The sequence below is a fragment of the Bidens hawaiensis genome, unplaced genomic scaffold, assembly GCF_021521415.1.
Source record: "Bidens hawaiensis isolate Kalapana, Puna unplaced genomic scaffold, B.hawaiensis_p1.1 tig00419535_1, whole genome shotgun sequence".
Lineage (NCBI taxonomy): Eukaryota > Viridiplantae > Streptophyta > Magnoliopsida > Asterales > Asteraceae > Bidens > Bidens hawaiensis.
Window position 1 is genome coordinate 440074 of NW_027504893.1, and position 15133 is coordinate 455206.

Below are 15133 nucleotides of genomic sequence, written 5' to 3' on the forward strand. Positions count from 1 at the left end.
ACTAAATATTAGTTGAACTTGTTACAAATAATTTTACTAAAACATATAAAAAACACAAATTACAACTCTTCTTCGTCTTCACCTTCGTCTTCACCCTCGTCTTCGTTATCGGAAGAAAGCCCGTCCTGCGCCTCCTCATCATAAATAGGACGCTCTATTGGTATTTCGTCTTCAAAGTTCGCCTTGTGTTGTACACGATCCACCGCATCCAAATGGTCCATTAGGCAAATGCAAACCTCTAGAGACTCGGGAGTTAATTTTGTTCTTCGCATAGATAATACCTTCCCACTAAGAGAAAAAACCGATTCGGAAGCAAGTGTTGAGGCTTGTACAGCAAGCAAATCACGAGCCATGGCGGATAGAATGGGAAATTCATTTTGTTTTCCTTTCCACCAAGCCAACAAATCAATATTGCAAATTTCGTCGACCGTTGCACCCTCAACATAGTTTGCTCCACTATATCGACCAAGTTCGCTAGTTGGTGTGTTTCCTCTTTGCCTCTTAGATGCCGATTCACGAACCGCATTCATCAAGTTTATAAGTGGGTCATTGCACGGCCAACTAGTTGTTATTTTTTTCACAAAAGACGATCTCGTGCTTGGACCATACATTTGAAAATAATGGTCATAAAGGTCTCGAAGGTTTTTGTTGAACTTTTTCTTCGCTTCCGTCGACAACTTCGGGTCGATCTCGTGCATATCCAAGTTGTCGAATATTTCCTCGATCGTTGTCTCAACCCCATGAACATTCCAATATGGGTTTAATTCGGCGGCACAAGTAAAGACCGGCTGTATGTTTTCAAAATATTTTAAGAACTTTTCCTTCATCACCGCAACAATATTCTTGAAGAGTTTGTTCTTCTCCGCAAAGTTTTTAAAAGTGCAAGACATGTAGTACAATTCTTGCAAAACCCAACAACTAGTAGGATAATAGACTCCCGATAACTTTGTTGTTGAGTTTTTGAACACGTCAAGATACCCCAACAAAAAACCGACATTCACCCAAACACTTTCCGGAAGCATATCGGCCTCTCGTTCATCAACAAGATTGTTATGAAAAGATTGTAAAGTTTGGCGTTGGGCAAAAGCACACTTTAGCATATGACAAGTTGAGTTCCAACGGGTTGGAACGTCCCAATTCGGCCCCAAATACTTTCTTTCAACCGACATGCAATAGTTCTTATATTCAAGATGTCTTCTTTTACCACTTTTGAAGACATCTTGTAACATAAGTCTAAAGAATTTTAAATCGTCACAAATGTTTTCGTTGTCGAGACCTTTTTGAACAACCAAGTTGATGATATGTGCAACACATCGAACATGAAAAAAATCCCCGAAACAAGGTGGTGAATATTTAATGATAAATTTTTCGGTCGCCTTAGTATTGTTTGTAGCGTTGTCAAACGAAATCGAAAATATTTTATTTCTCAAGTTGTAAGTCGTTATAACTTCATCAAGTAATTCAAACAATTTTTCGGCGGTATGTGGGAACGGGAAGTTTTCAAAAGCGATGGTGCGTTTCATCAATTGCCATGTCACCGGATCAACCCAATGAGCGGTGACACATATGTATGATTCGGGCAACCCGTGTGGTGCCGACCAAACATCGGTAGTTAAACTAACCATCGCTTATAAAGAATGAAAAAACTCGATTAACTCTTTTTTAGCACACTCTCACAACTTGATACAATGACGTCTTAAGGTAGTACGACTTACATGTGTGTATCGCGGTTGTAGAGTTTTTCGAATCAACAACGTCAAATCCGGGTCATCAAAGTGGTTAAACGGCAAACCTCGTTGAATAACGAACTTTGCCATTCTATCTTGAACTTGAGTCATGTTGTAACGAAATAGTGTATCATCTTTACTTAAGTCAACTTGATCGGTCGCGCCAATCCCTTTCAACGCCTTGCAATATGGCTTCTCAATGTGCTTTCTCAAAGTCGAGTTGGAATCGTGCTTTAATTGTGTTCCACATAGTTTGCAACGAGCCTTTTGATAACCTTCGGCATTCACAGCCAAATCCCAATTCTTCCATATGTCTTGATTGCGGTTATGGGTGACGACTGCAAGAACATTTGGGTCCTCCATAGGAGGAACGGGTTCAATAAAAACACTCTTCTTAGCCTTCTTGTTAGTTTTTTTATTGTTGCCATAATAATATTTAGTTGGATGGTCAGGTTTGCTAAAGGAGAAATATTTTAGTTTGTTTTTGAGTTTGGTGGTGAAACAAGTAATGGAAAACAACTTATATATAGGTTTTGGGCTACAAGAACCGGTTCCAATGGCTATATTACCGTTGGAACCGGTTACAACGGCTATTTTGTTTCTCAAAAACCGGTTCCAACGGCTATATTACCGTTGGAACCGGTTCCAACGGCTCTTTTGTTTCTCAAAAACCGGTTCCAACGGCTATATTACCGTTGGAAACGGTTCCAACGGCTCTTTTGTTTCTCAAAAACCGGTTCCAACGGCTATATTACCATTGGAACCGTTTCCAACGGCTAGTTTGACCTTTTAAAAAAAAAAACGGCTGGAACCGGTTTTTTCGGGTAGGAACCGGACCGGGTACAATTAGGAACCGGGTTGGAACCGATTGGGAAATACAAATAGGGGAACCGGGTATGATTTTCGGGTACAAAAATACCCAAACCGGGTATTTGGTCCATCGGGTAGGAACTGGAACCGGTTCCGGGTCGGTTCCACCGGTTCGGTTCCGGAACCGGTTTTTTTTGTGCACGTCCAGATGGGGGGGCATATTTTGATATATTGGTGGACGAAAATACCCCTCACGTGGGAGCTTTTAACGGAAAAGTCAAATGGTGTTTGTTAGTTTAACTAAAATCGTTACAAATTGAAACTTTAATGACTAAAACTGTACATTTAAAATGAAAAAAACCGGTTCCAACGGCTATATTACCTTTGGAACCAGTTCCAACGACTTTTGTTTCTCAAAAACCGGTTCCAACGGCTATATTACCGTTGGAACCGGTTCCAACGGCTAGTTTGACCTGTGTTTGATCTTTTTAAAAAACCCCGCCGGAACCGGTTTTTTCGGATAGGAACCGGACCGGGTACAATTAGGAACCAGGTAGGAACCGGGTTGGAACCGATTGGGAAATACAAATAGGGGAACCGGGTATGATTTCTGGGTACAAAAATACCCAAACTGGGTATTTGGTCCATCCTCCATCGGGTAGGAACTGGAACCGGTTCCGAGTCAGTTCCACCGGTTCGGTTCCGGAACCGGCTTTTTTGTGCACGTCTAGATGGGGTGATTTTTACAAAGAAAGTAGCATGACAATCCAAGAATAAGTTGACCCAAACTACCTTTTAACATATCAACATCAACCACGATAAGCAAAACAAAAAACGCATCACCAAACTACAAAATTGCACATCAACTTGAATAAGACACATCACCATTGATCTCCATGAAACAAAAATTTATGAAATAAAGAAGGAAAAAAAACAGATTCAAAACTCTTTCAAGCGCCAATCACTTCAGTTGCTTCAGTAACTGGCTCCTCTGCGGGTCGCTCCATTTTAACACCAACATCTTCCGAATAATCACCGTGCACCTATTATTTGCATATAAAGAACATTATCATTACTTGATACAAGAACATGAATATTCCAACCAAATAAACACACCATAATAAAAACTAGCATAGTAATATATAGGGGAAGGTTAACGTACAAATGAAATTAACGTGCTAAACGTGAGAATCAAGTAGAGTAATTATATTTATAAGTAGAGTAATTATGTAATTACATCATAGAATAATTATCAGAGTAATTACTCTACTTGTATATATAATTACTCTACTTGATTCTCACGTTTAGCAAGTTAATTTCATTTGTATTTGATCCAAACCCGTAATATATATAATATATATAGAGAGAGAGAGAGACAAAAGCTATACCTCCATCAATTTGCCAATGTCAAACTTTGGTGCCTTTAGAATCTTGGCCTTGCGAATGAAGACATTCTGCAACGGGTAAATGCTAGATGTCGCCTTCTCAATCTCTCTACCAATTGATTCGGGAATAAACTTCTGAACAAGCTCCTTGAGGTCACAAGATTGTGCCTGTGTCACAATTATCTCCCTCATCTTCCTACGAATCTACAAACAAATCACAAAAATAAACATCTATTTATAAATTCCAACTAAAGATTAAAAAAAAAGACCAACTCCACTTGACCGCTTAATATAAATAAGATGGTACCTGACGGATTTGGCTAGATTGTGCATAACAAGTCCTCTTGACTTGGTTGGCACGTTTCTTAGTAAACCCAATGCAAAACATCCTTAGAGTGTAGTTGTCAGTGGTCTTCACATCAACATATGCCTCGATCAAAGACTGCCATTTCTTCACAAGCGACCTCAGTTTGTCGGTTGTAAAGTCCATCCCCTGACAAAAATTAAACAAAAATAGTGTTCAACACAAATTAAAAAAAACAATATGAGCACAACAAATATTATATGGCAAGTACAATACCCAGAAGTTGGTCAAGACGTTCTTTCCTTGAACATCTTCGGCCCTCAATCGAATCTTTCTGTAGGAATGATCCTCATCATTTTGGAGGTCAGCCAAAGAAACCTCAAAAACACGATGTTTCAGTCCTTCAGAGGCAATCTGTTTATATTCAGAATTGAAGTGTTAACACATGTAGTTTAAAGACGCTACTAATAAGGCGCATCGCTTAGATAGAACTTATGACAGTGTTTTATTCACCGTACACAATCTCTTAGAAAACATAACAAGATCAACGGGTTGGGTAATAGATGTCAAGGGATCAAGTATGAAACGTGTTTTGATAATTAAAATCCCAAACCCATTTACATAATAATGTCGGACACATAGGGGTGTAAACAAACAGAGTCCGCTCATGAGTCATGAGCCACTCGAGACAGGCTTCACAAATCGAGCTCAAGCCGGATAGCAACTCTAAACAAGCTTCTTTAGTTATATTTGTTTTGTTTAATGCTATGCGTATACACACGCATAAACAAATGTTATTGTATAAATATTTATAATTACAAAATTAAATAATAATTCATAAACAATAAACAAGATGAACTTGAGTTCAAACTAGACGCCTGTAGTAGAACCCTAATTAACCCCTTACCCGTCCCAAATGCTTACAGAGTAAATAAATAATTAAGCCTGTTGAACAAATTGGAAAAAATAAACTACAAGCCCGATAGCAATTAATGTAAAAACAGTCTAAAGTCTAAACTAAAAATTAAAATGAAATTAACGCAACAAATAAACACGAATGAATATTGACCGACCTTCGTACCCTGCGTACGAGTAACGAGGGTTTTGCCAACGTTCCTGGCGGTGAATAGAGACGGAGCCTTGATATCATACCAATCCTTCTTTGAGAAGGGATCAGCTCTGTAATGTTAATTAATATAAAATCCAATTAGCAGAAGAAGTAATTAAATATATATATATATATATATAAATAAGTGTAAGTGACTGACGCTTTCTTCTTCCCACCCTTCTTCCCCTTGGAAATCCGCTTGTTCTTCCTGCAAGTCAAGGAGTATCAGTGAAATGAAGATACCATTATTTAACAGAAGAGGGTATGCACCTCAAAACCTAACAGATGATAATAGACCAATTTATATACACTCAAGTGTTTGCATCATTAGTCCCTCCACTTTTATGGCTTCTTTTCCTCCGTCTCTAATTTATGAATGAATCCTTCACTCTCATTTTATTTATGGGATAAATTCCTAAAATAGGAAACAGAACAAAAAATGATGATCTTAAATGGGTCCACCTTCCCAAAGTAACTCATGAAATATGTATTGACCAGGTGTTTTGAGAAAATAAAAGATGAGATTTGTAATTCAATCAAAAGTAGACACGTGTAAAGGTTCTTACACACCAGACGAGATTTTCAAAAATCTCGTCTGTTCCGACCATATTTTTAACTAAATCCACTTTTTAGAAAACAGTCCACCAAGACTGTTTAATAATGTTTCTTCTCTGGTCAGTCCATATTTTCTTTTTCTTGAGATTTGAGCTTTTTAAATTTCGTCTTGGTAGACGCATCTACATTTAATTTGTACCAAAGAGTTCATATTCTCAAGTTTTCTTTTTATAAGTTTTAAGAGTTTTAATATCGTCTCCACCGATAAGATTATTAGTATTCCGTCTTGACCGACAATATTTATGATTATTCCGTCTACTCCGACTATATTTTTAATTAAGTTTTATGTGACCCCACTTTAATAAATTAAAATATTAATAAATAAATAAGTATGGATCTTCTTCCTTGTTCTTAATGTTCTTCCATATTCTTCATGTACTTCGAATTTATCTTCAAACTTCTGTATTTATCTTGTTAGTCTTCAATTAGTTTTCATGGAATTTGATAATATTGTAATGTGTTATGGTGGTATATGGCAAAACAATGATGATGGAAGTTGTGAATACGTTCCAACAAACTGTAAACGAGGAGGTGTGAATCTTGATTCAAACATCAACCATTCGAAGTTGTTGAGTTTACTTGAAGCTCGGTTTAAGGTAACACACATTTCACGATTATCATATAAGTTAATCTCGACTTGATCTCCTCTCTTATACTTCATTTGGAATGGAATGTTAATGATGATGGATTGTATACAAGATAAACAAGAAGATATAGGAATAATGTTATGAGATTTGAACTTAAAAGATAAGAAAACTTGAGAATATGAACTCTTTGGTACAAATTAAATGTAAATGCGTCTACCAAGACGAAATTTAAAAAGCTCAAATCTCAAGAAAAAGAAAATATGGACTAACCAAAGAAGAAACATTATTAAACAGTCTTTGTGGACTGTTTTCTAAAAAGTAGATTTAGTTAAAAATATGGTCGGAACAGACGAGATTTTTGAGATTTTTGAAAATCTCGTCTGGTGTGTAAGAACCTTTACACGTGTCTACTTTTGATTGGATTACAAATCTCGTCTTTTATTTTCCCAAAGCGTCTGGTCAGTACATATTCCATGGGTTACTTTGGGAATGTGGATCCATTTAGGATCATTTTTTTTCTTCTCTTTCCTATTTTGGATCATTTTGGGAACTATCCATTTTATTTGTTCCTTGTATAACTTTTTTTCAAGAGACCACCCCTGATACTTCGGTGAGCATTCCTGAAACGTGATGTCAATCGTTCATGTTGATTTTGACGCTCCGGTTCTGACTCACCCAAGAATATCAAGTAGAAAACACGTAATTGTGAAAAAACCTCCTTAAGTAAGGTTTCAAACCTAAAACTTTAACATCTTAGGGGGTGTTTGGCCTAGCTTATATTTTTGTGCTTATGCTTATATTTTTTTGAAGCTTATAGCTTATTTGCTATCATTTGATAAGCCATTTTTAAGTGTTTGGATTAGCTTATATTCTACAAGTTAATAAGCTCTTTTTAAGTGTTTGTGTTAGCTTTTTTTATTTAGCTTATGTTAGTAAAATGACCAAAAGGGGCATGGTTACATATTATCACATATCTTATATTGTATATGTATCTACTTTGTTTTTATGAGTTAAATCATCATTTTTGGATAAATTTATATCGAGGAAGACGTAAAACTAGGCCAAACGAAGATGGATGTTTGATAAATGGTAGATGGGTGTTTGATAAATAGGATTTAAGGTAAGAGTTAATGGTTTGAGAAATGGTAGATTGATTGTAAGTAGGGATGAACAAAATGAGTACCGGTACCTGTTGGTGTCGGTACCGGTACCGAAACATTACCAAAGTTTTGACTTTCGGTACCGGTACGGGACCAGTATTTCCTGAATTTTTGCCTTCAATACCAGTACCGTCCCGGTTTCGAACCGAATATTTCAGTACCGGTGCCAAGAATTCGTGATTTTCGGGACCGGTACCGGTACGGTCCCGATCTCATCCCTAATGGTAAGAGTTGATCTTCCATCAACGTATTAATCAGTATCTACCAACTTCGACCAACTTGTCTCTTTTATGAAATTCTACCATTTGTCTCACTAATTATCCACCATTTGTCTCTTATTAATTATGCATCTTAATAAATTGTTGAATTCACCACTCTTTAATTTGTTATATTAATAAATTGCTTCAATAATCATTAATCCACCATCATTTGAGGGTAAATAAGTAATTTATACCCTTACACAAATAAGCCTTTTCAAATAAGCGAAAAACCATCTTCAAATAAGCTTCTTCACATTAGCCTATATAAGCTAATAAGCATAAGCTTAAAAAGCTAAACCAAACACTAAATTAAGCTTATTTTGTAAAAATAACTATAAGCTTCACTAAAAAAACAGGCCAAACACCCCTTAAACTTTAACTATCACCCCAATACCATTTAGCCATAAGGCTAATTGTTATTTCTTATATAGCTAATTATAAGGGAAATGTTACTCTAAAAGCATTCAAGGTTGCAACCCATCTTATACATACTAGTAAGAGAGCCCGTACATTGCAGCGGGGACACGAAGCGGTTTAGTGTTATAGTAACATCATTTACGATACCAAAATTTATATTTTTCTTGCAGATTGTATTTTGAATTTGTATGTGAAACCATATTTTTCTAAAACAAAACCAATACATGTTCTTTTTCAAAATTAAGCACTTAACATTTTTCTGGTGTATATAATAATTCATTTACTATAAAGAAAGGCTCTAAATTACATCATTCTTTAGCTTGGATATAACACATTCTACCAAAATAAGTCAAATGTATGATTTGTGTATGCCTTTTGTTTTGAGGTAACTAAGATGTATAACTTTTTATGGAGCTTGAAGCCACTACCTATAAGTTTGGAAACAAAGTTAATAATTGCAAGGAGAACAAAATCAAGTTTTACATCAATGTTTGCAATCACCCTGCAAATATTAAATATTTAAATTCATCAAACTTTTCAAAATTTTCTTCAAATTATTTTTTTATCATAATTAAAAGAAAATCTTTTTACCTGAAGTAGGTTTAATTGGTACTCACTTTTTTTGTAAAGCAAGCCCACGCATGGTTAAGACTTTTTTGTAAAGCCAGACTCCTTTGTCATCTCCCTGCACAAGTAGCAACAAAGTCTAAATCAATCCTTAGATCTTACCTTCATAATTCCAATCTAAAATGCAAACAACAATTATAACTTACCTCGCTAACCAATTATAAAATCTTGCAGCATTATTAGTCGGCTAACCATCTCCATATCTACACAACAAACAACAAAGCATCATACAAAATTCAGTTATCTGTAATCAACAACCTGCTATAGATACCTTTTCAAAATGGCCCGTTTTGATCCGAACCAAATCAATAGCTTTTTAAAATAATACATTGTGACCGAAACCACCAGATCGATATCTAAATGAATCGTTTTTATCAGAACAAAACTGATACCTTTTTAAAATGACACGAACAAAAGTAATACCATTATAAATGGCCCGTTTTGAACTGAACGAAACCGATACCCTTTTAAAATGACTATGTTTTGACCCGAACCAAACCGAGACATTTTTAAAATAAACGGCCTATGTTGACCTGAACTAAACTGCTACGTTTTTAAAACAACCCGTTTTAACCCGAACCAAATAGATACCTTTTTAAAATGACCCATTTTATATGAACCGTTTAAACCAAATCGTTATCACCCCTACAACAAAGCATCATACAAATTCAGTTCAGTAATCAACAACCTGCTGCATATACCTTTTTAAAATGGCCAGTTTTGAACCGAACCAAATCAATACCTTTTTAAAATAATACATTGTGACCCAAACCAGATCGATATCTAAATGAACTGTTTTTATTGGAACTAAATTGATAACTTTTTAAAATGACCGAACAAAAGTAATAGCATTATAAAATGGCCCGTTTGGACCTGAACGAAATTGCCTTTTTGCCCGTTTTGACCCGAACCAAACTGATACTTTTTTAATTAAAACGGCTCATTCTGACCTGAACCAAACTGGTACCTTTTTAAAACGGCCCGTTTTAACCCGATCCAAGTGGATACCTTTTTAAAATGACCCATATGAACCGTTTTCATAGGATTCAAATTACACTTTTTAAATGACTTGAACAAAAGTGATACCAATATAACATAGCCAGGTTTGACCCCCGATACCTTCACTCCAAACTCTCATGTACTAATGCAAGTTTTAAACAAGTTTTGGTTGAAGATGACCAAAATAATTAATTCCTTTTGTAATAAATTATGAATTTTAGGTACTGAATTAAATAGTTGGTGAAAATTTGTTGCTAATTATTGTAATTTGAGCTATTTTTATCTGAAATTTCAAAGATAAGTAACAATGGAACATGAAACTTCAACCAACATAGATAGATGGAAATTGTCAATAGAAAAATGGATTGAAATCATTAAATGGATTACAGAGTTTATATGGTGGTATTACAAGGAAGTTGTGTTTGAATCTTTAATTAGACAAATGGCAAACTAAGAGTTACCTTGATTAAAGTTAATCCTAAAATGATCATGTGTAGTTGTTGAAATATGTATAAAGTACTGGGGATGCATTGGTGGGTGATATTAGGAACATGGTAGGAGTTAAAGTATTTAGTTACTTACAAAGAGTGGAATCGCGAAGATAAAGAGTAACAACCGTTCACCAAGGAAGAAAACCAACCACTTCGACCAATTTTCATATATTTCCTGTCAAACATTAAGCTCAAAATTCAGCAAAAATCAAAATTTTCTCATGAAAACAACTCTGTAAATGTTAAATCTGATTACTAAAGCATACAAACAACAACAGGCCACCAAGCATCAATGGTGACCAAGGAAAAAGTCAACAGAGCAAAAATGTCAACTCATACTAAAATCAATTTTGATCGTAGAAAAGTCAAACTCGACAATAAGGTCTTTCATGACCAGACAACCAAGTTATCATCATACTTTTAAATACACCCGAAATAATGCTGGAATTATTTAACTTCCTTTTGAGCAAGTTGACCATTTTGCCCATGGCTTCCCTTCTCATCAAAACACATCTTTTAAGCCTGTGAATATGATTTAATTATTTTTTTTTTCTAAATCCACTATTTTCAACTCACTCTATTTTGGTTAAAACCCGTTTTGACATGAAGTAAACTAATATTTTTAAATGACCCGTTTTGATGCCGAAGTCATTTTTCTTATAACCCAAATTTACCTGAACTTTAAATTAACTTAATTAGTGTAACATCCCAAATATTATAATATTAAATAAAGAAAGTTGTGTTAAGTTGTCGTGCGTCAATTAAAATTTACTAGCATGTAATAAGGAAAAGATCATGGACTTGGATTAACTAAGATGGACTAAAGGGTAATGGGCCTTAGGTTCATGGGCTTTAAGGGATATAAATACCCCTTAAACCATCCTAAAACCCTAACTCACATTTCCATCTTTCCAAAATCTCTACACGCTCAAAGAAACACACACACGTCTTTGTTAATCGCGGCCGAGAGAGGAAAGGGAAGAACGAGATCGTGCGAGCGTGATTATTAATATATCTTCCATATACAAGATAGACGCAAGATCTAGAATTCATAACCAAACTAACCGCGACCAAACGAATCCGGCAAGGTATGTTTTTAAGCATAAAGTTCACGTTTTTATGAACGGTTAGTATCGAAACTTAAACGTAGAATAGATCTGGTAGAAATGAACCATAAGGTTGTAAACTTGTTGACAAAACGAACTTAATGGACCTGCAAACATGTGCGGCTCGTCTAAAATGAACCCTAAATCTAGTTTTAAACGTTAGCCTTAAAGGTTCATACTTTATATTACAAACGGGTCGAGTTTGGGCCGCAATCGGACTGGAGAATGGCTGGGATTAAAGCCAAACCATAAACGAGCGGATTAAGGGTTGTAAAACGAGTGTTTTTGTTGATAAAATGAACCCGGGGCAGCAGCAGCTCGCTACAGCAAGCTTGCTGTACAAGTTCGCTGATGTACAAGTTCGCTACTCCATAACTTCGCTGTTGATTAAGTTCGCTGCTGGTTAAGTTCGTTACTCATACAAGTTCACCTGATGTTAACTTCGCTGATGCTAAGTTCGCTGATGTTAACTTCGCTGATGCTAAGTTCGCTGATGTTAACTTCACTGATGATAAGTTCGTTGATGTTAACCTCGCTTAAGTTAAGTTCACTTGAGTTAAGTTCGCCTAACCTGTATGTTCGCTTACATTTAAGGTAACGAACCGAATAGCGAATCAGACTTAATTCGTTATGAAGAATGAGTTAACGAGTTAGAAGATAAATTAAAATCCTAATGAAAAATGTGTTAAGACAGTTAATGTAAATAAAATTTTTCCAAGCTGACCTGGCAGCTCGACCCCAGCCAGGGGCTCTGCCCCTTGGACCCTGCTAGGGGCTGCCGCCCCTAGAACCCCGCTGTCAGGGGTGCTGCCCCCGAACCCCCGTTAGTTGAGGGTTACAATTAGACCAGGAACGCGTTATAGGTAGTGATAGTTAATTGATACGTGTAATTGTTATACAGTTAGTCGCGCACAGCTAAAGAGAAGGACAACCATTAACAGTAAACCTAACCGAGTTCAGGTGAGTTTCTAGCCCCACTTCCTTGTTATGTTTTTCGGGGCTGTGTGCATACTCGATGTGATTAGTTAATACACTTACCTTAAGTGGTAAGTGTATGCTATATATGATATATGTGATAGATATGGTAAGTGTATGCTATATATGATATATGTGATAGATATGAATGATTGCTTGTCAGTACGTGAACGATCTTCGGATATTGCGCGTACTGTCAGATTATAAATAAGGATATGAATATTATATATGGATGATGTATGATCGTTATGAGTGAATGCTTGTCGGAGCGTGAACGATCTTCGGATATTGCATGTACCGACAAGGAGTATGATTGTTAAATGAATGATGTGAAGAACGCTTAGAGTGTTCTTATGCTATGATGTATTTATTGTATATACGAAGTAAGAGTATGCAGGTACAAGAATGGTATGTGAGTTCTACGTCTGACGTTGTAAGTTAGGATGGCAAATCCCTCTAACTTTCGTTGGACATAGACTTGGCATGTGATGGCGTAGTTAAGGACTGCGGACCTTATATGTGTTTATGAAATAGGATTCGGCATAGGGAAGGACTGCGGACCTTATACTTGCTGTAATTGTGTTGTGATAGCATAGGGGAGGACTGTGGACCTCGTACGTGCTATGAATTAGGTTACAACATAGGGAAGGACTGCGGACCTCGTACGTGTTGTAAATGTAGGATGGTATAGGGAAGGACTGCGGACTTTGCACGTACCATAAATGGTGAACATAGGTAAGGACTACGGATCTTTTTCATGTTCACGACCTTGAGTACAGGTATAGACGGCGGACTATGAACGTACTCTCGGTAGACTGAGGTTAGTGATTGTAGATATGTATGTATGTATGATAGAAAGGTAACTGGGTAAGTATGGATATGTATATTCGGATATGTACGTATGTATGATATGTGTATGTATTGTATGTCGCCTGATTAACTAGAACTCACTCAGCGTAGCTAACTTTTAGTATGCACGCAGGTGAGCTGATTATATAGTTAGCATGAGGACGGCACATGGCATGGATTGAACGACCGGCATCTGAAGATAGAAGTAAAGATGTTTTAAATATAATGTTTTGTGTTATGGTATCAAAGAAAAGATTTAATGTTTTGTAACGAATAGTTGATGTTTTATATTCCGCGAAAAGTTTTAATTAACTCTGATTTGTAAGAACTGTGTTTATGAGTAAATCCGACGCTAAAGTAGGGCTACCGGGAACGGGCCCTTACAATTAGTAACTTTTTGTTTATAATAAATAAGTTAATATAGGTGAAAACCAAATCAGCATATATAGTATTTTGGCCAGTCTCATGATTATAGTTTCCTGGTCTTTGTTGTTTCATTGCTTTCGTAACTATGGTTGACTTGAAAGTAGAAATGCACTTGAACCAAAAGATCCATCTTTGCGTCAGTGACTTTGATTAGTGTCTATCCCTATTGTTTAATATAACATACAATATGAAAATTTAGAAATTAAGTAATGAGAAAAGGTTAACTAATTTACATAACCATTCATCATTTACTTTTAAAGGTTATATATTTGATTAAAAATTTGGAATCATAATAACTTTTGGCATCTACACCAACCTCCTTTAATTTGCACTCATGATAGTTGACGATAATGGAGATTGCTAAAGAAACATATACAACTTAATATATATATGCAAACAATCTATGGTAACCCAAATATATTAAAAACAAACCTGTTCTTGAAGGAGTGAAACTTCAGCACTGTTTCTTCCAAATTTTAATCATATCCCGTCAACTAATGCAAATGTGATCCAGATAAGTTCATCTTTATGTTCGCCAACAGCAAAGTCAGTGTGTTCTTGAACAGGCACATCAGGAATAAATAAAATAACATGAAAAATATATCTATTGTGTAACAAAGCATTACTGGAAGCCCTATGAAATCCATACCTTGGAAGTGAGTTTGGAAGCATCGGATTTCGGGATGACATTTAGTTGAAGCGATTGCACACCAAAAACTTCAATTGATCGACTTAGTAACCCTGCAAAATTGAAAGAATGAAAACCAAACAACTTACAGCTAGAGAGACATCACTAACCCTGTAAAATTGAAAGTAATGAAGAACAAACTTACAACACCAACACAATCAATTAGGTTAAAAACAATAAATTCAATCGTTCAACACCACAAAGCTTACAATTAGGTTAAAACAGTTACCTGATCTCGAGCCTATCTTCACCTCCGCTTCAACCACCGGTGTCTCTGTCATTGCTCTCATTTTCACCTCTGCTTCACACAATTTCATTGAACCTGAACAATAAGAACTGGTTTCGTTAAAGAAACACAAGTTATCGATGAATATAATAGCCATTCATTATGAAATCAATGGAAGCCGAAACCATCTGTTAAGAATTCAATTGAAACTGGTATCAATTGAACAGATGACGATTCATAAATCAATATGATTGCTTGTAAATGAAATTAATTGGGGATGCCAGAGTTTTCAATAGAGAGGAGGGAGGGATGACGGAAAATTAAAGAGTGAAATTAATATAACAACGTCTTAATTTTCTCAAATTACCATTTT

At 35.9% G+C, this 15133-nt stretch overlaps 1 protein-coding gene across 1 annotated transcript; it reads right to left on the reverse strand.

The window, feature by feature from the left end:
* Nucleotides 1-3374: 3374 nt before the first annotated feature.
* Nucleotides 3375-14917, reverse strand: LOC143609301 (small ribosomal subunit protein eS1-like). Its single transcript, XM_077084093.1, has 15 exons — nucleotides 14764-14917; nucleotides 14645-14674; nucleotides 14496-14587; nucleotides 10582-10665; nucleotides 9951-10056; nucleotides 9193-9203; nucleotides 9103-9117; nucleotides 8991-9058; nucleotides 8802-8875; nucleotides 5495-5555; nucleotides 5300-5405; nucleotides 4503-4640; nucleotides 4230-4415; nucleotides 3926-4126; nucleotides 3375-3580 (listed from the first exon to the last, which is right to left on the reverse strand). Exons 1-15 carry the CDS (start codon nucleotides 14915-14917, stop codon nucleotides 3488-3490), a joined length of 1419 nt encoding a protein of 472 aa, XP_076940208.1. The 3' UTR covers nucleotides 3375-3487.
* Nucleotides 14918-15133: the final 216 nt, after the last annotated feature.

What these genes read in the sequence shown, in the direction of transcription:
- LOC143609301 (XM_077084093.1), bottom strand. Translation starts at nt 14,917, where the DNA reads ATGGCTATTATATTCATCGATAACTTGTGTTTCTTTAACGAAACCAGT. An exon ending in TCTTCGCGATTCCACTCTTT is followed by an intron (nt 10,057 to 10,581) that starts GTAAGTAACTAA and finishes TCATTTAAAAAG; the next exon opens with TGTAATTTGAATCCTATGAA. An exon ending in CTTTGTTTCCAAACTTATAG is followed by an intron (nt 5,556 to 8,801) that starts GTAGTGGCTTCA and finishes TTCACTGATACT; the next exon opens with CCTTGACTTGCAGGAAGAAC.